At 44.5% G+C, this 26535-nt stretch overlaps 1 protein-coding gene across 2 annotated transcripts in view; it reads right to left on the reverse strand.

Moving 5' to 3' along the window:
• OSBPL10 (oxysterol binding protein like 10) overlaps positions 1-9155 on the reverse strand; it is a 317366-nt gene extending 308211 nt beyond the window's left edge. Inside the window, exon 1 of one of the 2 annotated variants that reach the window (XM_043885775.1) lies at positions 8452-9155. In XM_043885775.1, the coding sequence (XP_043741710.1) occupies positions 8452-8732 (281 nt within the window). In that variant the 5' untranslated portion in view covers positions 8733-9155. The remainder of the gene's footprint in view (positions 1-8451) is intronic. The other variant, XM_043885773.1, reaches the window with a different exon arrangement.
• Positions 9156-26535: the final 17380 nt, after the last annotated feature.

The raw sequence follows: 26535 nt of genomic DNA on the forward strand, positions 1-26535 counted from the left end.
GCAGCCTGATTAACTTAAGGATCTTGAGATGGAGGGATTCTCTGAGCAGACCCTAAACACATTCATGGGAGTCCTTCTAACAGGGAGGCAGAGGGAGATTTGACAGACAGAGAGGAGAAGGAAACGCGAAGACAAGAGGCAGAAACTGGAGTGATGCAGTCACGAGCCAAGGAATGCTGGCCGTCACCAGAAGCTGGAAGCAGCAAGAAGAATTTCCCCTGAGGGTATCCGGCGGAGCACGGCCCTGCCAACACCCTGACTTCCACCCAGTGAAACCAACCTCAGACTGCTGGCCTCCAGAACCATGAAAAAATACATTTCTATTGTTTTAAGTCACCAAGTTTGTGGTCACTTTTTACAAGAAAACTAACACAGGCTGGAAGCCTTAAAGTCACACTGCTTCTGCCAGCAGTCTGCATCCCCCCAATATCAACTCCAACGTCTGAGAAACTAATTCATTATCTTAAAATTAATGAAAGCTTTTTTCCTAAAACAAAATGTCGTAGGGACTTCCCCGGTGGTCCAGCGGATAAGACTGCAAGCTCCCAACACAGGGGGCCCAGGTTCAATCCCTGGCCAGGGAACTAGATGCTGCAAGCCACCACTGAGGAGTTCACAGGCCGCAACCAGAGAGTCGGCACGCCACAAGGAAGACAGAGGACCCCACGTGCTGCAGCTAAGACCCAGCACCGCCAAATACACAGATAAAAATAAAAATTTTTTTTAAATAAGTATTTTTAAAAAAGAAAACATCACAGACCATCTCGTTACCATGGGGCGGGCAAAGACTTCCTAAACAGGGCTCCAAAAGAACCCAACGTAAAGGGAAAACATTGACAATGTGACTACATTAAAATTTAGAATTTGTGTCTATCAAGACCCTAGTAAGAGATGAACTCGCAAACCAAAGCAGCTGCTTTCTCTGTATATAGAACACGTGTGCAGAAACCTATCAGTAAACTCAGACCCAGAACACACAGGAAATTTCACAATAAGAAAAAAGGAGATATTAGAAAGCTAATGACTTCATTAGCCATCAGAAAGGGCAAATCAAAACCATAAGGAGATACCGCCACACACTCACCAGATTGGCTACAACGAGAACAGACAAGGTCAAGTATGGATGAGTCTGTGGACCACCCAGAACTCGCTCACATTTCTGGTGGCATATTAACAGACACAACCACTCTGGAAAACTCTCTGGAAGTCTCTCATGAGTAGGACATCTGTAACACCTCCATACCTAGGTACCTACCCACAGACAGGTATGCGTGTACTTCCCAAAACTATTCATATGAGCCCAAAACTGGGAAGAACTCAAATGTCAATCTACAGTAGATACAAATATATTTTGTACATTCATACAACGGAATACCAAACAGCAATGGACATAAACAGACCACAACACAAATGGGGCTAAGAAGCCAGACATAAAAGATCACATCACAAAATGAAATTAAAAAATAGGCCTAACTAATACACGGTATTGGGAGTCAGAATAGTGGAACCTACAGGGGTCGGGGATGACAGGAAGGGATGGGATGAAGGGGCTGCTTTTTCTTGATCTGGTTGTGCATGAAAATTCACTGAACTATGTATTTTTATGAGTTGTGTATTTTTCTGAATGAATATATAAGACTTCAAATTTACCCTCAAAAATTCAGCTATTCAGAGATTATGTGGAAAGGTACGGGCCACTTTCCTTTTCCTCAACAACATTTTCAAACTGCAAAATGGATGCAAGTTCACCTTAGGGGAAAAAAAATAATGGAAAAAAAGAGAAGGAAAATCATGCTAAGCATTCAGGGTGTGTGCACAAGTATGCGTGTGCATGTGCATGTGTGTGTGTAATAGTCACTCAGTTGTGTTCGACTCTCTGCAACCCCATAGACTGTAGCCCGCCAGGCTCCTCTGTCCATGGAATTTTCCAGGCAAGGATACTGGAGTGGGTTGCCATACCTTCCTCCAGGTGATCTTTCCAAGCCAGAGATCAAACCTGGGTCTCCTGCATTGCCAGCAAATTCTTTAACCATCTGAGCCACCAGGAAAGCCCATTTGGTATAAATCTCAAATATATGTACGCTTTAAAAAGGCAGGGGTGGGGGGCAGCCGATCCCACAGGGAGTAATTAACATATGGCATATATTACATATATTATATATAATGTATTATACACATACATGTATACAGTACAAAACACATACAATATAATGTTGTTCAGTCACCAGTTGTGTCTGACTCTTTGCAACCCCATGGACTGCAGCATGCCAGGCTTCCCTGTCCCTCACCATCTCCCGGAGTTTGCCCAAGTTGATGTCCATTATATTAGTGATGCCGTCCAGCCATCTCATCCTCTCATACCTTCTTCCCCTTGTATATATTATATAGGATAATATGCCATGTATATATTACTGTATATTTTATACATATATAATTGCGTATATTATATACAATATAATACATAGGTATAATATGCAGCTTTGTAATCTAAGCAATCATCTTTTATTATTATTGTCAGTGAAGCCATCTAATGTCCCTAAACAATGTGAATGGAGCCTCAGAACAATCTGACAACACAGACAGCAAGATGTGAAAATCCTTCGGAGTACAAGGAGACAAGAACATTAAACCAGAACAGTGATTTTCAACCCTGGTATCACCACCGATTGTCTCTAAAACTATTGGAATTCTCAAAAAGCATTCATTTTAATGCAGTATTACTTCGAAAGTTAATATATGCCCCTACTGACTTTGCTAAATGGGCCCAGTGGCTCCAAAACCCTAGGAAGTTATGCCAGAGGCTAAACACTGTCTTCTCAAAGTATGTTAATACAGATCAAGTGAAAAGCAAGCCCTGGATATCTGGTTCCTAAAGGTCCACCTGGGCTGGGTTGTGGTGGGTCTGAGGTCAGGATGGGCATGTCTGCTGAACCAGAAGACACGTTGCAGAGAACAGGGCAAATGATAAACACACTAACTCAAGGACAAGGCTATAAGCAGGTAGAGAATTAATAACTACAATAGCAGTAGTAAAGGCTGGCCAAAATGGAACTAAATCCTGGCTTGTCTTCTCTGTCATTCATTTACTTGCTAGCTCATTTGGTAATACTTACTGAACCCTTATTATACGCCACGTCCTATTCTAAACTCTGGGGATACAGCAGTGAACAAGACAGGCAAAATTACTCTGTCCTCAGGGAGTTAATACCTAGTGCAGAAAGACAAAAGAGTAAAATAGAGAGCATGTCCGCTGGTGGTAAGGCTTAAGGAGGAGAAAAAGCATGAAAGGAGATGGGGTTGAGAAGCTGGAGGAGGAAGGAAGTCACTTCCGACAGAAACGCAAATGCCTGGTTCCAAGTTTTAAATGACCTCTTGCCCCTCAAAGAACCCATCATCTTCTCTGCAAAGAACTCTGTGATAATTATGCTAAAGGGACCCCAGAGCCATCACAGCATTCAAAAAAGAGGCCAAGAGTTTTACGGACCGGAAAGGGTCCACTAAAGAAGGGGCAAACTGAAGATCCAAGAATAGCTCCCACTTGCCGAGATCCTGAACTATCCTCAGCCCCTTATACATCGGTGTCTTCAATGACCTCTACCGAACTGAGGAGCAGAGCAGAGGTAACACCATCTTGGACATTGAAACAAGTGGGAAAGCGGAAGCCCAAGGCAATGAGGGAACTGGCCCAAGGCAACAGGCGTGCTCAATGCTGAGGTCAGGACTCGACCCAGAGTCCGCGCTGCTCTAACTTTCCACACGTGTGTCCACTGGCCTGAGGTTTTCTTATGCCAACACTCGTCGTCTTCATCCTATTCAAGATTTGCCTTTCAGTGTTTTCCTGAGTTCTCACAACCTCACCAATCACCCGAGAAAGAATTAGAGGCTGGCTTCACATTTGCAGTCTTTTTTCCTCCAAATATCAAAAACTGAATGGCAATGAAAACCCTCAAATATTTAAATATCACTTCCCAGATCCGATGAGAAATTATTTCCCCTAAAACACTAGATGTTAAAACCAACCCCAAAGCAGTTCTGTTTTAGCCAAAGACTAAAACCAGCCTTAGGGCAAATGAGAGTTCATATAGTCAAATCCTTGCTAGATCTACCCTTCTCAAACTGAACACAGGCAAACAGAACTCTTGGTTGTCCCCCATCCTACCCACAGGCAGGTGCGTCCCCTGTGACCCTGGGATCCATAAAGGATGCCTCAACCTCCCAGCCTACATACTCAAGAGTTATCCTTCTTGCAATGGAAGAGAACATTAAAAAAAAAAAAAAATGTAAAACTGAACCACTTTGCTATACACCTGAAGCTAACACAACATTGTAAATCAACTATATTTCAATTTTAAAAAGTTTAAGTTATCCTTGGCCCCTCTTGCTCTCTCACCTCAGCATCCAACCCATCAGGACTGTCCCTCCTCCCCACTCCAAATCTGTCCCTTTCTCCATATCCCTTGTCCCCAACGTCCAAGGCCCCGGCATCTCCTGCCTGGACCACCATGCTGCGCTCCTCTCCGCTTCCTGATCTGCTCCTGAAAATCTCCTCTCCACACAGGAGCCAGAGTGAGCTCTTGAAAGCCCCAAACAGACCAGATCAACTCCCTGCCTAAAAGCCTTCTGTGAAACTGTAACAGTCTTCAATCCTTCCCCTGCCTACAAGGCCACGTGTGATATGGCATCTGCCTGAGGCTCCCCAGTCTCTGGGGTTTACTCTCCCCCTGGTACCCTCACTCCATATGAAACTCAAAAAGTGGGTGAAAAGATCGTGCGCTAGATTAAAACGTGAATATCAGCAAAGACACTAGATCCACACAAAATACATGTCTTTATTTCACCATCTTTTATATATATATGATATATATGTATATGTGTATATACATCATATACATCATGTATATACACCATGTATATACATCATATATATACACCATGTATATACATCATATATATACATCATGTATATACATCATATATATACATCATGTATATACATCATATATATATCATCTCATATCATATACATCATCTTATATAACATATATATATATATATATATGAGAAGGAAATGGCATCCCACCCCAGTATTCTTGCCTGGGAAATCCCATGGACAGATTGCCTGGCGGGCAAAGGAACTCATGGGATCACAAAGAGTTGGGCATGGCTGAGTGACTAACACTTTCACACTTTCATAAATGTGTATTTGCCATGCCCTGTTGCTTGTGGGATCCTAATTTCCCAAACTGGAATCGAACCCAGGCCCGCAGCAGTGGAAGCATGGAATCCAAACCACTGGACCACCAGTGAATTCCCTAAATATAGTTTTAATCTGTGAGCACCTACCTCCTTCTGAAACTGTGTTCATTTGTTAGAGGCAGTTACACATTAATGGGGCTTCCCAGGTGGTGCTCATGGGAAGGAACCCACCTGCCAATGCAGGAGGTGTGAGCAAGGATTTGATCTCTGAGTCAGGAAGATCCCCTGGAGGAGGGCATGTCAACCCACTCCAGTATTCTTGCCTGGGAAATCCCATGGACAGAGGAGCCTGGTGGGGCTACAGTCCACGGGGTCACACAGAGTCAGACATGACCGAAGCAAGTTAGAAGGCATGCACTTTTTAATGCCATCCTACAGATCTCTACCATGCTATAATGTCTGAAATATTTCCTTTAAAGAGCTATACTAATGGGTGACAGAAACTCCTCACTGGGGATTCCCCACCCCACTCTGATTACGTGGCACCCTCTCAGCCAATGAGGACACCAAGTGTCCTGGACATGCTCTCCTAGGAGAGTCCCACACATGTAGCTTTCTCTCCTGCCATCCCTCTTTATGTCACTGATCTTGTGTTCTGGCCACAATGACTTCCTTGGGACATGAGGATGAGGATAAGAGAACTACAAATAAATTAAGGCAGAATATGATACTGAATGTTAAAATATAAGCTTCACAACAACTTGGGGATGTGCAAGCAGACACCAGAGTAAAAACTTAGTGGCTGGCTGGTGTGTTATCAACAGACAGCAGCCTCACCAAGCACTTCGTGGCTGGAGATCCATCGTTAACTGCAGACAATTTGAAAAAAAAAACAAACAAACCACAAAGGAACGTGCCATGAGGCCCCCAAATGCAGAGAGCTTGACTCAGCCCAACTATTCACACCAAGGCATTCCCTTGGGGGGGGGAGGGTGAGGTTTCCTTCCACTTTTGAATACTGTGACCCCTCCACTACACGATGAAAAGATGCCTCTGTGTTTTGCACACAGCAGAAGCTCCAGAATAGCTGACCCAGTGCCTGGCACATAGTAGGGCCTCCATAAAACAGTGCCTGAATGAGTAAATGGATGAGTGAATATTTTTCAGAGTTTCCATCTTTGCTCTCCTCCCTGTTCCTTTTCATGGATCCAGATCCTCCTCTATAAGACCCCTTGAGGAGAGAGACGCCTGCAGGCACAGCCATCACAGATGTTCTCCAGATCACTGACGCACCTTCGGCCACACTGGGAAACAAACCCCAACGCTGAGACATTGACCACTAGGAAGAGACGATGCTTTTGAAGGCAATGGTAGGCTTTGAGACCGATGCGTCTACTGTGGTAAGAACAAACATTGGCAGGCAGCTATAACCCACAGTAAACAAATTCAATAAAGATGAGCCTTCAGCAGGATACATAGTACATTCCACCTGTGCAGCCTGCAATCAAGTATATGTTGTTTTTGCTGTTATTAGTATTATTAGCATAAATTTTCCCTCTTCTCAATCTGGCCTTCAACCTAAATACTCCAGAGGATTTAATTACACAAAAGCATGAGTTACTCCAATTTTCCCTAAATCCACTCCAAAGAACAAATCCTTTAATATACACTGCAGGTAAAAGGCCATCCCCAAGTGAAGTAACTAATCCAGGGTAAAAGCTCTGTTGGCCTCATAAATTACTTCAGGGGGAAAAAAAAAAGCATTAAAGGTGATTGTGCAACACACAATCCAAATGCTATCACCGGCAAGGCACCAGCCAGGTGCCATTAACAAGGCAATTACCAGGACCTGAAATCAGATTCAGTTCTCTCCTCTGTCTCCTCTTTGGCACTCTACCTACATCCTTTTCAGCTTTCAAGAATTGACACTGGGGCTATTTTGGGAAATAAAAGGATTCAAAAGTTAAAGTGCAACTTCCTCTAACACAGTAGTAGATCTCCAAGGAAACTCTGGGGAAAGTTCTCTGCCTACAATATCAACTCAGTTTCCTTACTTAGGAAGTCACCCTTCGCCTGCAACACAGGAGACCCTGGTACAATCCCTGGGTCGGGAAGATCCTCTGGAGAAGTTAATGGCTACCCACTCCAGTATTCTTGTCTGAAGAAGTTCACGGAAAGAGGAGCCTGGAGGGCTACAGTCCGTGGGGTAGCAAAGAGTCCGGACACAACTGATCCACTAACACTTTGTCCTAGTAGAGCTTCATTCATGTAAATAACTGCCTGCAGTTTCAGCTGGAAACAATCTGAAACTTACACAGGGAGAGACCGCCAAGTACTCTAGTAACTAGCAGAGATAAGCAAGAGCTCCGGGGATGTGATGGAAATCTCGCAAGCATCTTTAAGAACGACAAGACCTCATCTTCAAGGACTATTAAAGACCTGACACAGATCTCATCAACAAACTCTCCAAAAAGCCCCATTCTCCTGGCGTGGATATTGGTATTTTTGACTTGTTCTTGAAAAACTACACACACACACACCCCTACACATAAACGGCAGTACCCCATCTGCTCCTTTCAAGCGTTCCTTACTACCCGGGTCCACACACACCGCGACCCCTTGCCCTGACACCCCTCCTTCCACGTGTCCCAACTGGGAGAGCAGAGTGAGCAGGGAACTTCAGGAAACACCTTAAGGGATAAAATAACTTAAACAGCGAACTGCCCATTTCGAAAGGGGAGAGAGTGTCAAAGAAAAAACACTAAACTTCGGTCGCAGAGACTGGAGCCTCTCGGCCACCAACTGGGCGGGGGGCTAGCGCGCGCCCCGGAAACTGCCCGAGGATAACTGGCTGATTTCTGGGGGCGGTGGCGTCTTTAAACAACAAAGTTTTAAATGAACTAGGATGTAGACAGAATTGCTGTGACGGGGCCAGCTCTCGCGGACAGGCATCACGCACGCCCCCTGCCCCCCACGCTCAGTCCTTCTCCAAGGGTGCGGGAAGCCGCTAGCCGGCAGGGCCCGGGGACCAGCGCGCTCGCCGGTGGCTCCAGTCCCTGCAGGTGCCAAGGCTCTCCTTCCTTCCCCGCCACTGCGATGTGGGCCCGGGGTGGGGTCGCGGCGCACCTAGGGGAGCGGGGACGCGGGGTGGGCCCGGGTGCCAAGGCCGCCCCGGCTTGCCGGCTGACCGATCGCGCGCGCACACTCTCACACACCGAGCGGCGCGCAGGCAGGGGCGGGCGGCGGGCGCGTTACCTGTTCTGCCAGCCCTGGAGGAGGTTGGTGTATTTGCTGAGCACGCCCTCGAGCGCCGGCTCCCTCCGCCGGCCGCTGCCCCCGCACGGGCTAGCGGCTACCGAGCCCGGGCTGCTGCGGCTGCCCCCGCCTCCGAGGCCGGCGGCCGCCGACCTGCCGGAGACCCCCCGGCCAGCCAAGGAGCAGGAGGGCGAGGAGCCCGCCGAGGTGGCGCGGCTGCTGCTTCGGCTGCTGCTGTTGCTGCCCCCGCCGCTGTCCGCGCCCTGGGCCGCCCTCTCCATGGTCCGTGCGCGCCCGGGACGCGGGGGCCCGCCGCGGTGGAGGCCCCGGCGCTGGGGCTCCTGGCGCGGCGGCGGCGGCGGCTACAGCTCCGGGAGCCCGGGCCGCGCGTGGCTGCTCCAAATCCCCGGGAAACGCCTGACTCATACAGGAGGAAGAGGAGGAGGAGGCGAGGAGCGCTGGGAAGGAAGCCAAAGGGGCTGGATGCAGCTGCGGCCGCCCCTCCCCCGTCGCGGCCCCGGCCCCTCCCTCCGCACTAGTTTCCCTGGCAAGTTCGGAGCGGGTGGCCGCTTCGGCCAGCCCTCCTCCAGGTCTTCCTTCTCTGCTTTCCAGTCCCCGGGGCCGCTCAGGCCCGGGGCTCGGGGCGCTCTAGGAGCCGATCCGCACGGTGGGCACGCCCGGAATCCACACCCTGCCGCCCCCTCTCGATGGGAAGGTGAGAAAGGGAATCTCCGCGCGTCACTCCCCACCCCCGCCGCCACCTCGGGACCTGGCGCGAGGAGCGGCCCCACCCACTGGGTCCACCCGGATATGGGCCCGCCCGGCCTCACACCGGTCACAGGCGACTCCTCTCAGTCTTCCGCACCGAGCCTGGGCCGGACACACGTACACGGCCACCTGGACATCGACCTCGCTGGCCGAGCCGAGGAGCAGGGCTGGGAGGTCCTCCGGGCTCTCCTGCGCGTCTGGGAGGGGAGGGGAGAAAAGGGCAGGTAAACTCGCCCGGGGCGTTTTCACCCATTGGAGTTTGTGACGAATGCACAGTGGACACCAGGGCCGGGACTTGAGTGGGGCAAGAGTACTCGGATTCCTGCAAGCGCCTCCTTCAATTGAGCGTCCTGGACGCAGCTCTGACCTCACCCTAACCCCCACACTGATGGACACGCGTAAACATACCTGGTGTTATCAAGACAGCGGACGCACTTGGGAACCAGAGGCTCCGAAATGCGTAAGACGGCACTGAAAGCAGGAGAGATCACAGATACCTACAGAGCAAAGTATTCTGTGTATTGACTGTCACTTCTGCCCCCGCCCCCAGTGAAGGCACACGTTGCTGCAGCTGGGGTTCTAAATCCAAAGTTGAGTTGGTGCTCTTCTGCAAAATTAGATGGGTTACACTCTCCACTGCACTCATCATTTTTGTGCATATAAATATCCAATGCAATCTGGAATTTCTAAAAATTACCTAGAAAAGAGCTTTGAGGATCTTACCCACCCCCAACACACACACACACACACACACACACACACACACACACACACACACACACACACGAAAACAAAAAGATTGATAGGTGGTCCCTATCTACAAACTCATAACACAGGTAAATAATTCAACAGTTAAAAAATTACTAAATGGAATAGAGTCAGCTCCCATGGGGTCAGTTCTCCAAGTCTGACCCTTTTCTAGCTCCATATCCTTCCAGGAAGCTTTCAGAGGTGGTTCAGTTTTAGAAATTTTCATGGAGAACCTTCTGGGGCTGATGAGACATGGTTATGCCCCAAATAAATTAAAATCCCAACTGCCCACACAGTATAAAAAGAAAGAACCCTCCCCATCCCCCTCTGCCCCCTAGAGACTGCATGGTAGAAAGGACCGAACTTTGAAGCCAGACAGGGCTGCATTCAAATCTATGACCTTGATCAAGTGAACTCTTTAAGCCTTAGTCTTCTCACCTGCAAAATGGAACTAATGTTACTAGTGGCTGGGATGAGAATGTTTATTTGGTTCAAAGTACCATCTCTTCCCACAGGAGGAATATGTTCCCTCCACATGAACCTCAGGCTTGGCCACGGAATTCTTTTGGCCAGTGGACTGTGAACAGATGTAATAGATGCTACATCCAAACATAAGTCTGAGAGCCATCATGTGGTTCCACCATCTTTCTCCCCCTCCTGCTAGGGGAGCAGCATGTCTCAGTTCAAGGCTGTCCTTCAGATTGGGTCCTGGATTAAGGAAATGTGTGACAGAGGTGAAGCCAGTTAGCTTTGACTGCCCACATGCACAAAATCTTTGCTGTCAGCCGTTGAGATTTCAGGAACCATTTTGTTACCACAGCATAACATTGCCTGAGCCAGCTGGTCTGTGTGTGAGTGTGTGTGAAGCCCTTCATTGATGCGAGGACAGGGAAGTGGGCACATGCTGAACAATGTGTCCATCATTACATCCCCAAACAGCACCCCTCATGGGGGCCTGCCACGTGAGGGTCCAGCTACAGGCCGGGAGGTGCCATCATCTTATTTCATATCATTGAACCTCAGCCACCACCATTTCATCCTATCCAGCCCACCTGTGACTGGATGAGCCACTGCAGCCAAGTTTCACTTTGGACTAAAAAATGGAGACCCTTGAGACAGTCCAGCTGCAGGAGAGAGGAGCTACTGCTGAAAGGAGTAGTCCAGGCCTGTGGCCTAGTCTGTGCAGCTGCTGGAACAGAATACTGCGGACTGGGAGCTTAGAAACGACGGAAATGTATCTCTAAGAGTTGTGGAGTCTGGAAGTCCGAGATCAAAGAGCCAGCACAGTCAGGTTCTGCTGAGAACTTCTCATTGTCTTCTCATTGTGTCCTCACGTGGCAGAGGGGGCTGGGGAGCTCTATGGGGTCTCTTTTACAAGAGCACCGACCCCACCCTCATGAACTAAGCACCCCCCCCAAAGGCCCCACCACCTCCTCATAGCATCACACTGGGCATTGGGATTTCAGTGTAGGCATTTGAGGGGACACAGATATCAGACCGTAGCAGCCGGGATGCACCGAGAGCAGGCCAGCTGTGTTGGATCAGACGTGGTCAAGGAGGTAAGTTAGTAGCAGGAGGGGAATGGAACAGATGTGCTGCAAGAAGAAGCGGGACCACCACCAAGACAGGCACACACATGTCCCCACTCTGCGCTGCCTCTTCACCAGGCTTGAGCCTCTCGCCCATGGGACTGGGCTTTTTGTTATTATTGTTTTTTGGGGGGGCTTCCCTGGTAGCTCAGTCGGTAAAGAATCTGCCTGCAGTGCAGGAGACCTGGGTTCGATCCCTGGGTTGGGAAGATCCATTGGCGAAGGAAATGGCAACCCACTCCAGTATTCTTGCCTGGAAAATCCCATGGACAGAGAAGCCTGGCGGGCTATAGTCCATGGGATTGCAAGAGTCGGACAAGACTTAGCAACTAAACTACCATAGTTGATTTACAACGCTGTGTTAGTTTCAGGTGATTCAGTTTTACATATATATACATATTCTTTTTTGCATTCTTTCCATTATGGTTTATTACAGTATATTGAATATTGTTCCCTGTGCTACACAGTAGGACCTAGTTGTTTATCTATTTTATTTATTTTTGTTAATTTATTTATTAATAAATTTATTCATTTATTATTGTATTATTTTTTATTGGCATATAGTTGCTTTATAATGCTGTGTTAGTTTCCGCAGTACAGCATGTTTGTCTGTTTTATATATAGTGTGTATATATATATATATATATTATATATAGTAGTTTGTATCCGCTAACCCTGAACTCCTAATTTATTCCTTTCCCACCCCGTTTTCCCTTTGGTTACCATAAATGTTTTATGTCTTTGAGTCTTTCTATTTCATAATAGGTTCATTTGTATCATATTTAGATTCCACATATAAGTGATATCATATGATATTTGTCTTTGTCTGACTTATTTCACTGAGTATGATCACCTCTAGGTCAATCCATGTTGCTGCAAATGGCACTGTTTCATTTATGGCTGAGTAACATTCATGTGTGTGTGGGTGTGTGTGTGTGTGTGTGTGTGAGTGTGTGTACACCATGTCTTTCTCTCCATTCACCTGTTGATGGACATTTAAGTTGCTTCCACATCTTGGCTATTGTGAATGGTGCTGCTATTAACATTGGGGTACATGTAACTTTTCAAATTAGAGTTTTCTCCAGATATGTGCCCAGGAGTGGGATTCTTGGATCACTGGAGTTTTAAACAAAAAGTCACTTCTTCCAAAAAGTTTTCTTGACCCACTATAGTGTAACAAATTGAGAAAAGATACCTGCAGAATTCTTTTCATGTGAGAAAAATAGCTTGAGAACGAAAGACAATAAGTTGGTAAAAATACCTTTAAAGCTTACAACCCAAAACAAGGACTTATTTCCTTAACTTACCCAGATTGCATAAATCATTAAGCAAAATACAAATGTAAATAGAACAACTGGAAATCTAACAGCCATCTTGGGCCATTGAAGACTTTGGGAATGGAAGCCATACATGATTGGAACAAAAAGACAAACACCACACCTCTTCAAATAATACGCAGAAACAGTCGCCACCAGTAGGGAACCGACTCTAGCTTCTCCACATGGACCCAGCGAGCTGGTCTGGAGTTTCCAGTAATTGTTTTCAGAGCCCCTTCTCTAGCTGGGACTCTCATTCTTGCCAGTGGTACATAAAGTCTTAGGAGAATGTTCATGGACCAGCAAGAGTAGGTAGTCACTAGAAGTTAACACATTGGAAATCAACCATACTTCAATAAAATAAATTTGAAAAAATAAAGAGTAGATAGTCACTGACATAGTCGGTCAGATGACATAAATGAAGCCACAAGTGGAGAGAAATTTGTCATAACCAGATGACCCTCTGTTCAACTTGCTCACATTTGTGTTAGTAACAACTGATCTAATGTGTTCTCTGTACCGAGTAATAACAATAATAGCTAATATTTATTGAGCAGTTACTATGTGCCAGGCACTGTGCCAAGTGTGTTATACACAGTGACTTGTTAATCTTCACAACAACCACAAGAGTTGCATAGTTACTGCTCCTGTGTTACAGGTGGAGAAAAACTGAATCAAAGAAATGTTAAGCAACAACCCCTATAATGGAAAAGAATCTAATAATATATGTAATATATACATAGTAAAACTTAATCACTTTGCTGCATGCCTGAAAGTAACACAACAGTGTAAATCAACTATTAATATATTTCAATTAAAACTTTCAACCAAAAACTTAGGGACTTCCCTGGTGGTCCGGTGGTTAAGAATTCACCTTCCAATGTAGGGGACATGGGTTCAATCCCTGGTCCAGAAACTAAGATCCCAATGCCCAGGAACAGCTAAGCCCTGCACCACAACTAAGGCTTCTCACCACAATGAAGATCCTGAGTGCTGCAGCTAAGACCCAGTGTGGCCAAAAATTAATAAATAAGACTATTAAAAAATAAGAAAGATACATCAAAACATTTAAAAATTTAATAAAATATGTTTACAATATCTGGCTTAAACCACTTTAAAAAAAGAAAAAGATTCCCCCCACCTTGCTGGAGCTAGAATTTGAGCCCAGACAGTTTGGCTAGTGAGCCTGAGTTCTTTACCACTGAACTGTTCCACTTGCTTCATAATGGATCCAGTCTCCTTTCTTCTGCTTAATGAAACCGCTGAAAGTACAGCTCAGTGCCTGGAATCCCATTTCCTGTTATGTACTTTTGTTCATGTAGGAATTAACTCTCCTATCACCATTGGGAAGAAAAGCAGAGCAGGAGCTTGGGCCCCTAGCACCTAGCCGCAAGGCCTGCATGCAATAATCCTCAGTAAATGTTTATTGTTTGATGAAGGAAGCCTGATTTTACTGCGGAAGAAACAAACTCAAAAAGGAGCCAAGGGGCTTGCCTGGCAGTCCAGCGGCTAAGACTCAGAGCTTCTGCTGCAGGGGACACAGGCTCGACCCTGTGGGGGTCTAAGATGGCACGAGCCGCAGAGTGTAACCAAAGAAGAAAAGGAGGAGCCAATACTAACCCCGAACCCAGGTCTCCGGATGCCAAGTCCACTGTTCTCACAAATACAGCCTGCTGCCTGGGCTTCAGCTCCGGTGCGTCCACACAACGTCACCATCTGGCGGGAAGATGAGAACACCCCGGTGAGAGGAGGGACAGTCCGACACCCTGTAAACCAAGCAGCTCCCTAAGGACCACCCTGAGGGTTCCATCCGGGAAAATCAGATTACTGCAAGGGTCACATGCAGCTTAGCAGTACAGCCATATACACATTATATTGACATTTTTCCAAAATGGAAATCATGTCATTTTGATGATTGATTTATTAAAATGGACATTCATTTGTAAAGATTCATAAACACAAAGATACACTGTGGAAACTGAAGGATACCTGTAACACCTCCCCAGAGGAAACCCCTGTTAATAATTTATATGTATATTCTTCCAGACATTTTTCTATGCAGAAATACAGCTACAGACTGTCTTACTCAAAAACACATTCATACTGGGAATTCCGTGGCAGTCTGGTGGTTAGGACTCTGGGCTTCCACTGCAGGGGGGCTGGGTTGGATCCCTGGTTGGGAAACTAAGATCTTGCAAGCCACACAGTGTGGCCAAATCAATAAATAAAGGCTCAGGCAATGGCAGCCCACTCCAGTACTCTTGCCTGGAAAATCCCATGAACGGAGGAGCCTGGTAGGCTGCAGTCCATGGGGTCGAGAAGAGTCGGACACGACTGAGCGACTTCCCTTTCACTTTTCACTTTCATGCATTGGAGAAGGAAATGGCAACCCACTCCAGTGTTCTTGCCTGGAGAATCCCAGGGACGGGGGAGCCTAGTGGGCTGCCATCTGTGGGGTCACACAGAGTCAGACACGACTGACATGACTTAGCAGCAGCAGCATACTATAAAATATATGATTTCTAATGTGCTTCGTTGACTAAAGTATATGATATAGAGAGGTCCCTTTAGAGCTCTATCATCTATATGTATCACCTGCACATCAGCTATATATTTGTAAAAGTTTCAGAGTATTATTCTGTGTGTGTGCACCCTCATTTAATCATCCCATTAGTGAGGCACTCCATAGTGTTTCAAACTTTTGCTATTATAAAAAATGTTCCTAAAGTAACCTTGTACGTTAGTTAAATTATTTCCTCAGAGTAAGATAATGGAATTGTAATGACTGGATCAAACTGTCTATTATAAACATGGCTCATGTATGACAAAATTCTCCCAGAAAGTCTGAATCAATTTTCACTCTGCTGCTCCTGTCCGGATCTCCTCGAGTGTTTGAGCAATGGCTGAATGGTCTGGGTTGGCCGTGGCTAGGACAGCTGGGTTCTCTCTCTTCACCAGGGTCCTTCATTCTCTGGGAACCTCACCTGGGCTTGTTCTTGGGGTACGGAGAGGGTTCCAGAGAGAGGAAGCGTGCAAAGCCTCTGGAAGCCTGGTCTGGGGACTGGCACAGGGTCACTTCTGTCGAGTTTCCACAAAGGTGCCAACTTTCCGAGACATCCAGGGAGGGGTCCACATGGCGACGTTCCAGGTTCCCATGGTTACTTAAAGGAAAACTTGCACCATGTCCACATCCCTTCAGGTCCTACAAGTAAAACAGGATGATATCTTCACATCCCTTGCAGCAGGAACCCACAGAAAGCTGTTCTTCCTCAGACCCTTAGAAAATCAAAAAAGGTGCATGGAAAATCAACAGTTTCTTTAGAAACAAAAAACAGTGCTGGAACAATTGGACATTTGTATGCCAAAAAATCAAGAAACCCATACTTCACACTTTATTCAAAAATGATAGTAATAAAAAAAAAAAAAACTAAAAGGTGAAACATAAAAACGTTAACTTTTAAAAGAAAGCATAGGATGGACTTCCCTGGCAGTCCAGTGGTTTACTATCCAGCTGTTAATGCAGGATATTCGGGTTCGATCCCTGGTCTGAGAAGATTCCACATACTGGAGAGCAGCTAAACCCAGGCAGCGCAACTCCTGAGCCCGCACGCCACAACTGCGGAAGCCCAGGCCCCTGGAGCCTGTGTTCCACAAGAGAAGCCACTGCAATGAGAAGCCCGTGCACCGCAATGAAGAGTAGCTCGGGGCAACTAGAGAAAGCCCGTGCCACGCCATGAAGACCCAGTGCAGCCAAAAGTAAATAAATAAATAAAAATTTTAAAAAAGGAAAAGTATAGAAGAAATCTTTATGACCTGGGGTTAGGAAAACAGCAAAGTCGCGTTACCTTTTGTGAAGAGGGAAGGTCGATGGGGAGACAGAACCAAGGGTTTGGAGGAGGAGTCGGGGACCACGAAAGATTATTCTCAGGTCTAGAGATGCAATCAGGGAACTTGAGATGGGATTACAACTTGTTGACTGAATTCTAGAATCGCCATGGACCACTGGTTGCTTCCTGCCTCCCATTCACCCTTTTTGAACAGGAGTATCAGAGGACTTATCCCGTGTCTGGTGTCTGTTGACCACTGCAGAGGAGGGTGAGGGCAGACAACCTTTCTCCAGGCGCACAGCTTGCAGGAATGAACTCAAGGAGCTGATCTTAAGGAGCTACCCCAAGCACCCTCTCCTTTATTAGACCCAACTCAGAAGACACGATTCTGGACTTCAAGCTGGTGCAGTGATGGAAGGAGAGTCTTGGAGGTCCTTAAGTGGATGAGTGTGTTCTGCATGTGGGAGGAATATAAATAACTTGTGGCCAGACTATAGTGGTTTCAAAGAGATGTCTACAAATTCTGTAATAATAGGACTTCCTGGTGGTCCAGCAGCTACGACTCCGCACGCCCAATACAGGGGGCCCAGGTTCAATCCCTGGTCATGGAACTAGATCCCACATGCCACAACCAAGACCCAGCACAGCTAAATAAAAACATTTATTTTTTTTAAATTCTGTGATACTCTCTTAAGAGGTGGAGCTTAATTCCTCTCCCCTTGGGTGTGGAATGGACTTAGTGACCAATTTCTAGTGCAGAAAACGTTGGCAGAAGTGATGAGCCATCAAGTCCAAGGTTATGTTATAAAAAGGCAGTGGTTCCTTGTCTTAGGTGAATGTTCTCTCTGCCTCTCTCATCACTCACACTAGAGAAGCCAGCTGCCATGTCAGAAGGACACCCAGGAAGCCGACAGAGAGGAATTAAAGCATGCCAGCCACTATGTGAGTAATCTTGGAAGCAGGTCTTTGGAGGCCAGCTGACCGCCACATGAGTGACCTTGGAAGTAGGTCCTCCCTGGCCAAGCCTCAGGACGAGTATAGCCCTGACAGGCAGCTTGGCGGCAACCTCACGAGAGACCCTGAGCCAGAACTACCCAGCTAAGCCACTTCCAGATTCCTGACCTTCAGAAACTGAGAGACAATAAGACTTTTTACTTTAAGCCACCAAATTTGGGATAATTTGTTACCCAGCAGTAGATAACTATGACAGATGGATACCTTGAAACTTGTCATTTTCTGATGTTTATCTCTGTGTTTCCTTCTTGCTACCGTTGACCAAATTTTCCATATCCTGAAGCTATGAAGCAGGGAAAATAACAGAATTCAGGGCAGACTAAAAGAAAAGAAAAAAAAAAAAAAAGATATATCAGTGGCAAAAACATAGACACATAGAAAAATGCAACAGAATAGAAAATCTAGGAATAGTACTACAGAATAGCCAATTGACTTTTGATAGAAGTGCAAGCACAATTCAGTGGTGCTTTCCCTATTAGTCTCCTGTTTCTGCCATAAAATATTACCACAAACTTAGTGGCTTTACAACAACACAAAATTATCACAGCCATCAGAAATCAAAAACTGGGTCTTACTGGCTATAATGAAGGTATTGGCAGACAGGAGCATGTTTTTTTCTGAAGGCTCTGGGAGAAAATCAGTTCCCTGCCTTCTGCAGCTTGGGGGTCCCTGTATTCCTTGGCTTGTGGCCCCTCACAGCAGTGGCCTCACACCCACCTCTGCTTCTGTCCTTTCACTTCCCTCTGACTCTGAGTCTCCTGCGTCCCTCTTGCAAGCATCCTTGTGATTACACTGAGCCTCCCTGGGTGGTCTTTTCAACAAACGATGCTAGAACAACTGAGCATTCATACGCAAAAAAATATATATGAAACCTACCTACATCTTACACAAAAGTTAACTCAACATGGATCATAAACCAAAGTGTGGAAGGTTAAACTTTTAAACTTTAGAAAGAAAATATAGGAGAAATCTTTGTGAACCTGGATCAGGAAAATAGTTCTTAGACACCACATGGAAAGCACAATCTATAGTTAAAAATTGAAAATTTGACTTTATCAGAAAAATGTTTGCTCTGCAAAGACACTGATAAGGGGACTTCCCTGGTGGTCCAGTGGCTAAGACTCCTCGCTCCTAATGCAGGGGACACAGGCTCAATCCCTGGTCAGGGACTAGATCCCACATGCCGCAGCTAGGAGTTTGCCTGCTGTAACTAAAAGATCCCACGTCCTGCAACTAAGACCTGGCACAGCCAAATAAATAAATATATTTAAAAAAAAAAAGGCACTACTAAGAGAATCAAAGGACAAGCCACAAGCTGGGAAAAATATTTGCAAGTCACATATCCAAGAAAGGACTTGTCTCCAGAATATGTAAAGAATTCTCAAAATGTAGAACTAAGAAAATAAACAGCCTTATTTTTTAAATGGTGAAAGATTTTAATAATCATCAAATAAGACATACAGATAGCAAATAAGCACATAAAGAGATGCTCAACATCATTAGTCATCGTTAGTTGCTCAGTAACATCCAATTCTTTGTCACCCCATGGACAGGGCCTGCCAGGAGTCCCTGTCCATGGAATTCTCTAGGCAAGAATACTGGAGTGGGTAGCCATTTCCTTCTCCAGAGGATCTTCCTGACCCAAGGATCGAATCCCAGTCTCCCCCACTGCAGGCAGATTCTTTTCTTTTCTTTTTTTTTTTTTAGTTCTACCACTTTATTGCTACCAACCCATCTCCCTCCACCCTCGTACACACATGCTCAGTCATGTAACCCCATGGACTGCAGCCCGCCAGGCTCCTCTGTCCATGGACTTTTCCAGGCAAGAATACTGGAGTGGGTTGCCATTTCCTTCTCCTGCAGGCAGATTCTTTACCGTCTGAGCCACCAGGGAAGCCCGTTAGTCATTAGGGAATTGCAAATTAAAACTACAATGATATACTACATACCTATTAGCATGGCATGCACACACACATTCACACCACAGAAAGCTAATGATCCCAAGTGCTAGTGAAGAATTAGAGCAACTGGAATGCTTGTACATTGTTGGTGAGAATGGCACCGCCACTTTGGAAAACATTTTGGCAGTTTTTTCTAAAGTTACACTTACCAAGTGAAATAAGACAGAGAAAGACAAAGACTGTATGATTTCACTCATATGTGTAATAAATTTTCACATATTGAGTTATAGGGATGTCAAGTGAACATAAAATAAAAATAAAACATGAGTTCATTTACATTTTATGCTGACTGAAATAACCTGTTTTGGAATACTAAACATACATTGTACATTTTCTTTAATTACTAAAGGAAAGGGCATCTTGACTAGAGTAAAGAATGCCCATGTTAAAAATAAAGATTAAATACCTCCTTTGCTGGGACGCAAATGCTGGTTCTCCTTTGGTGATAAGACGCGCCTCCCAGGTGCCAAGGCCACACAGACTCACTGGGCACATACTGATCTGCTGTTGTGAAACCTTGAAAGAATGTATCCCTGACTTGTTTGATGTTCTTTGTTCTGACAAGATATAAAACTGTGCTGAAAACCCTGCTTCTCCAGAACAGTTTCTCAGAGTTATCTCAGAGTCTGTTTTCTGGGCTATAGCCCTCAGTTTGGCTTAATAAAACTTTTTTCTATTCCTATTATAGATTGCTTATTGGTTACTGTCAACAACATGTGTAATATATATATATATATATAAAAGTAACAAACAGCAGGGTTCTACTATACAGCACAGAGAGCTACATTCAGTATCCTATGATAACCATAATAGAAAAGAATATTTGTTGAAATTGAAATATGCTGCCCCACCAATTTAGGAACAACGCCCCTTGTCAGCTCGGAAGCAGTTATGGAATGAGAATGACGCCCCTTTTCCCTAGGCAACATAATTCTCCTAAAAGAAAAGTGGGGAATGAGAGAGACATTTCCTAGGCAGGTTGATAAGAAGTCTAGGGGTCCCGAAGGAGAGAGAGGTCTGGGATATTCAAGGAGGAAGAAAGGACAAACTTTTTTACTTTTCTTCCTCTAACATTCCTTAGGATTATATAACAATAATGTATCCTGCCTGAGGACAGTCTTTGGATTAAACCCTCTGGCTAATTCTGTTATCTTAAAATGTAAATTATGGGAGTAGGTCTGGTCTTTACAAGGATGTATCCTGCCTGAGGACAATCTTTGGATTAAACCTTCTAGCCAACTCTGTCATCTTAAAATGTAAATTATGGGAGTGGGTCTGGTGAGGTCTTTGCAACCTCCAGACATTCTTTGGATTCATTGGAGAGTATATAACTCCATTGCTAACACTAGCAAAGGGGGTACTCTTTTGCCCCCTTCTGATGCCTATGTCAGAAGCTTTCTCTATCTCCTTTATACTTTAATAAAACTTTATTACACACAAAAACTAAAATAAAAAAGAATGTGTATCTATGTATAACTGAATCACTTTGTTGTACAGCAGAAATTAACACAACGCTGTAAACCAGCTACACTTCAATAAAAGAATTGATTTAAAAAACTAACAAATAAAACAAAATGCATGAATAAATCAAACCAAACCAAAACAAACACATGGATACAGAGAACAGAGTAATGGCCACCATGGCGGGAAGCGGGGGCTGGAAGAGAGGGTGAAATGGGTAAACAGGATGGAAAACAAATTTTTGGTGGTGAGCACATTGTAGGGCATTCAGAAGTCGAAATACAACGTTGCCTACATGAAATATATAATATTATAAGTTGATGTTCTCTAAAAAATAAACACATACATAAATAAGCAAGTAAAAGAACAAGAAAAACAACATACAACCTGGTTGTCCACTTTGGATATTTATCTCGGTGTAACAAAACTCTATGTTCACAATAAAACCTCTAGATGAATGTTCACTGCTGCTTTATTCATAAGCATCAAAACATGGAAGCAACCCAAATATCCCTCAACTGGGGAATGAACTGAAAACAAAGCAAAACTGATACTTTCATACAAGGAACAACTACTCAGCAATAAGGGAGAGCAATTATTGATCCCTGCAACCGCACAAGTGAATCTCAAATGCATTATATACCAAGAGAAAGAAACCAGACTCACATACTGTGATCCCATTTGTAGGACATTCTGGAAAAGTCTAAACTATAGGGACAAGGAACAGATCAGTGGTTGCCAAGAGGTAGGGGTGGAGCCAGGGTCTGGCTACAAAGAGGTAGCTAGAGAGAATTTTTCTGGAGAGAGCTAGGGTGGTGGAACTGCTCTTTATGAGGATTGGTGGTGGATACAAGAACTCTATGCACTTGTCAAAGCTCATAGACTGTCCACCAAAAAAAGAGTGAATTTTATTAAATGTAAAAGTTTTAAACACATTTTTTAAAAGAAGGAAAAAAGATATATGAGGTCAAGGGTCACCCTCATGTTGGGGAATATGTTCTCTATGTCGGGGAATATGTTCTCTATGTCAGAGAACAGAAGGACAAATGGATGAAAGGAAGGCTAGATGATGGATGGATGGGTGGAAGGAATGAAGGAAGAATGGGTGGATGGATGGATGTCTGTCTATGGGCATATTTATTAGCTGCTCAAATTGTTAGGTTGCCCAGGTAATATTACTCAGACCTTTTAGGAAGGAGTGCCAGTGTCTTTTCTACACATTGTCCTTAGTTTACAGTACAGTGAGTGTCTGAGGATAAATGAGATACCAAATGTGAAAATCCTTTATAAATTGAAAAATCAATACAAATGCCCGCTGTGTTACTGCTAAAGAAAGAAACAATCTAGATATTCATTTTTTCTGCAACAATGTTGAGGCTCCTGAAGGGCCACGAAACAAATACCCCAGGTTAAAAAAGCCATAGAAAGATGCAGTGATATGAAGGGGGTGTGATGAATGCTGAAGGCACCTGCAGTGGAAAGCCACCATCAATGACTATCCATGACATCCCTTTCAACTCGCCTCCTGACACAATGCTCTATGGAGGATGAAGCCAATCTTAGCATTTTCTTGAAAAGGAAGATGAAACCCAGAAAGAGGAGGAGTCTTTCCCAGGGTCACACTGTGAGACGGTGATAGAATTAGAGGCCCAGTCTCCTGCTAAATGTTCTTCACTGGAGTCATTTCAATTCAGTTTTATTAATAAGTGGCATGCAAAATCCAACTTCCCAGCAGCTGAGCCTTTATAACCAGACTGGCAGATCACTGAAACAGGCAAAATATGCCAGAGATGTAAAATAAGATAAAACAATGTAGCATTCCTATAAAGAAAAACATCTATCCAAGGAAACCTTTTAACTGAAAATTGTGACTTTGTTTTTGCTACAATCTGTTCGGGAGATTTCTGTGGTTTCTCTCTGCTCTCCCATGTGAGAGAACAATGACAGGATTGTGGGCTATTTTATTAATACTTGGAGAGTTTCTCAACCTCCTAACATGAGTCCTTCTCTGCCTCTAAATATAAGCCAACCTATGCTCTGATCTGAAGAATTTTTTTAAGATACAAATTTTCAAGGAAGAAAGGGGGTCCATGGACATTAATAAAAGCTTTAAAGCTTTTATCCACAGATCTAAGGATTGGTTTCCACAAAGTTTAAAAAAGAGAAAAGACCACTCTACAGGAAATCTATAACATATCTTTGTACTCCCCAGTCACAGGAAAGAGAGGCATTCTAGAGAGAAGATACTGCCAAGTATTGATGTTTCTTTTTGGATTAATCTTAACATTCCAGTCGATCTCAGTAGGTTGAAACTACTGAAGAAAGAACACAAATTTGCCTGAAGCAAAAGACCAAAGAGCAGTAAACAGGGAAACCCCCACACTCCACTCCAGAGAGTGCAGAATTTTGAAAATAAAAGCAGACAAACATGAACCTAGAGATTACCATTCTAAGCAAAGTAAATCAGGAGAAAGACAAAGACTAAGATACCAGCTAGGTGTGGAATCTAAAATGTGACACAAACGAACCTGTCCAGAACACAGAAACAGACTCCCGGCCGCGGAGAACAGAACTGTGGTCCTGGGGTGCGGGTGGCAGAGGGGAAGGATCGGGAGTCGGGGATTAGCAGATGTAAACTAATATACACAGGATGGATAAACAGCAAGTCCCTACTCTACAGGGAATTATATTCAACATGCTAAAGCAACAACAAGCAAAAACTTGACAAGTATCTCTGGACAGGTAGAAAGCTCACTGTGAAAAGTTCATTCCAGATAACCATGAACCTGTGAATCTTGGAGAACTGATGCAAAACCAAGGGCTTATCCCCTTCTCCCCACAAGACTCCCCATTTACAATGGGACAGGAGCCCGAAGGAAAGAAGCGATCATGGAGATTCATCTTGATGCAAAGGTAGGTGCTTTTATTTATAGATATCATGCCCTTTCTACAGCTGAATGGTTTACTTCCTGACGAGACACATTTAGGATCATCATATGCTCGAATTTACTGGCAGACGTTATGCAGTAAATTATTTCTGACTATAAAAGCATGCTCGATTTATGTGCCTAGCACAGCCCCATAAGTATGACTATTACAGTGGCAATAGACAGTGTTTAAGTCCTAATAGTCTCTTCATAATCATTTATGAACATCATTCATTTTTAGAGACAGGAGTCAGTGAATTGGCAGATGTCAGACAGGAGAATTCTGTATTTTGCTTCCCATATCAAATAGTCTGCTTAAAACAGATTTCACTGGACAAACATTTTGGGATGGGAGCTCAAAGGGCTGTGGCTTAGTGGCCTCTGGGGTCCAGAGGACTTGCGTGTGCATGCGGCTTTGCCTCTTCCTTGCCATGGAGGGAACCAACCCTCTCTCTCGGAGCCCCAGTGTTTTCAGTGGGAAAATATAGATGCTGTTCTAAGGTTCAAATAAGGTATTTTGTGTTATGCTTTGTGAACTGTAGAGTACTGAAAAAAATAAGAGGACATGTTTGGGTTTTTGTTTTCCTTTCAGCATCTCTCCCCCCAAATGAAAAGGAAGATAAAAAGAATCAAGTGACACCACCCATCAGCATAGCTCTCCACTGGTGGTTCAGCCCATCAAATGACAACTACTCACAAAATATTCCACATGAGTGCTGAGTCAGTTGATGTCTTGCTGCCAAGAGAGAACTGTTAACAGCCAGAATTGGAGCAGAGTTGTTTATTTACAACTTAGAAAGAGAACTTCACAAGTATATGAATTTGGGATTGCATGCATTGAGATACTTCATTCTCACCAGCAGAACCCATAAGCAGTTTGGGACTTCCCTGGTGGTCCAGGGGCTAAGACTCTGTGCTCGCCATAGGAGGGGCCAGGGTTTGATCCTAGTCTGGGAACTAGATCCCACATGCTGCAACTAAAGACCTGCATGCCACAACAAAGATCCAAGATCCCGTGTGCACAACAAACCCTGCACAGCCAAATAGATAAATAGATATTTTTTTAAAGAGCCCATGGCAATTTTCAGTCACCTTATCTCATTCATTAGATATTTTCCAAGAACTGTGATACAGAAATGACAAATGTGGTAATTTGGATTTCTGTTTGACAGCTGTTATTTCTAATTGGCTACCCATTAATTCAGTCCATATTGGGAACTCCGCCTGTTCCCTCTCTGGTTCTAGTCCCCTTTCTCTGATTGTTCTTTAATGACCCAACTCTCTCAGTTTTTCTGTCCTTATAGAGTTCTTCCCCCTTTGGTTAGATATGCACCCTTATTGGAGAGTTTCCAACTGTCTCAGTTCTTTTTCTACTGTTTTGGATAAATAAAATTTATTTTTCCAAATGAGGGTACCTATCAGCTTTGGACAGTCATTCACGCTTTAGTATAAATGAACTTTTAATATCTATGTAGCTAATTTGCATTTATAAGAAAACGCAAGGTTGAGGAAGGTGCAAGAAAGAGAAAATAGGGCATAATTTGCAAAATTCAAGTCAGTCAGATGTGGATGATAATCTCCTGGAGAGGGTCTAATTTTAATTTTCACTTAGTCTCTGCTCTGCTCTCAGCGTTGCTCTGGGTCTTATAGCCTTGATCAGCTCTCTCTCCTCTGTTCTCTGGATGATATTGTTTCAGCTCCAGCAACAGTCTCTATCTAGGCTTCAGTAGCTACCTGGGTGTGGCACTTGGCAAAAGTATCCTTTTCTCTGCCTTGCTGGCCTCTCCCTCACTGGCTTCCACTACATCAGTGGTGATGACATGACCCCCAATGTTCTCTTTCTTTTCAATAAATGTGATTATCTATGTATGCTCTAAGAGGTTTGTTTTTTTTTTTTCCCCAAAAAAGGATCCGACATAATTTTTAAAAATCATAAGCCATTCATCTATCTTGCTATGGGTTTCAGAAAATCTGGCTCTCTCAACTATGTCCCAGTGTCAGGACTTCCCAGGGCACACCCACTTGCCAGGGAAATCAGACCCACACAGCAGGCTATTTTATAAGGGAACTCTCCAATCTGACTCTTTAATTTTACTGCTGTCACAAAGGCTGGCCCTAAAGACAGGGCATCAGAAGGATCATTCGATTCCCTCACTGGAGATCAGTGCTGAAATGCTCTTGAGAGACCTCTTAAGACAAATTCTCTTCCCCTTTAAACAACTAAGATGTGGCCTCAGCTGTTTCTCAAGGTCTGAGTCACATGGTCTAATGATTATCTTCGTGGGAGAGATTATGTCCCTATCAGAAATTTCAGCCTTCATTCTGCCTTTCTTAATTGTACCACATTATTCTATTTGAGGCTTTCTTCCTGTTCCTGGTGAGTGGTGGTCATTTTCCTGGGTCTTATACAAGTATCGGCCTCCCTCTCCTCCCTCTCCCTTCACTGTGGCATGGTCGTTCTGCTCAGATGA

Source organism: Cervus elaphus, chromosome 24 (assembly GCF_910594005.1).
Source record: "Cervus elaphus chromosome 24, mCerEla1.1, whole genome shotgun sequence".
In the NCBI taxonomy this organism is placed as follows: Eukaryota; Metazoa; Chordata; class Mammalia; order Artiodactyla; family Cervidae; genus Cervus; species Cervus elaphus.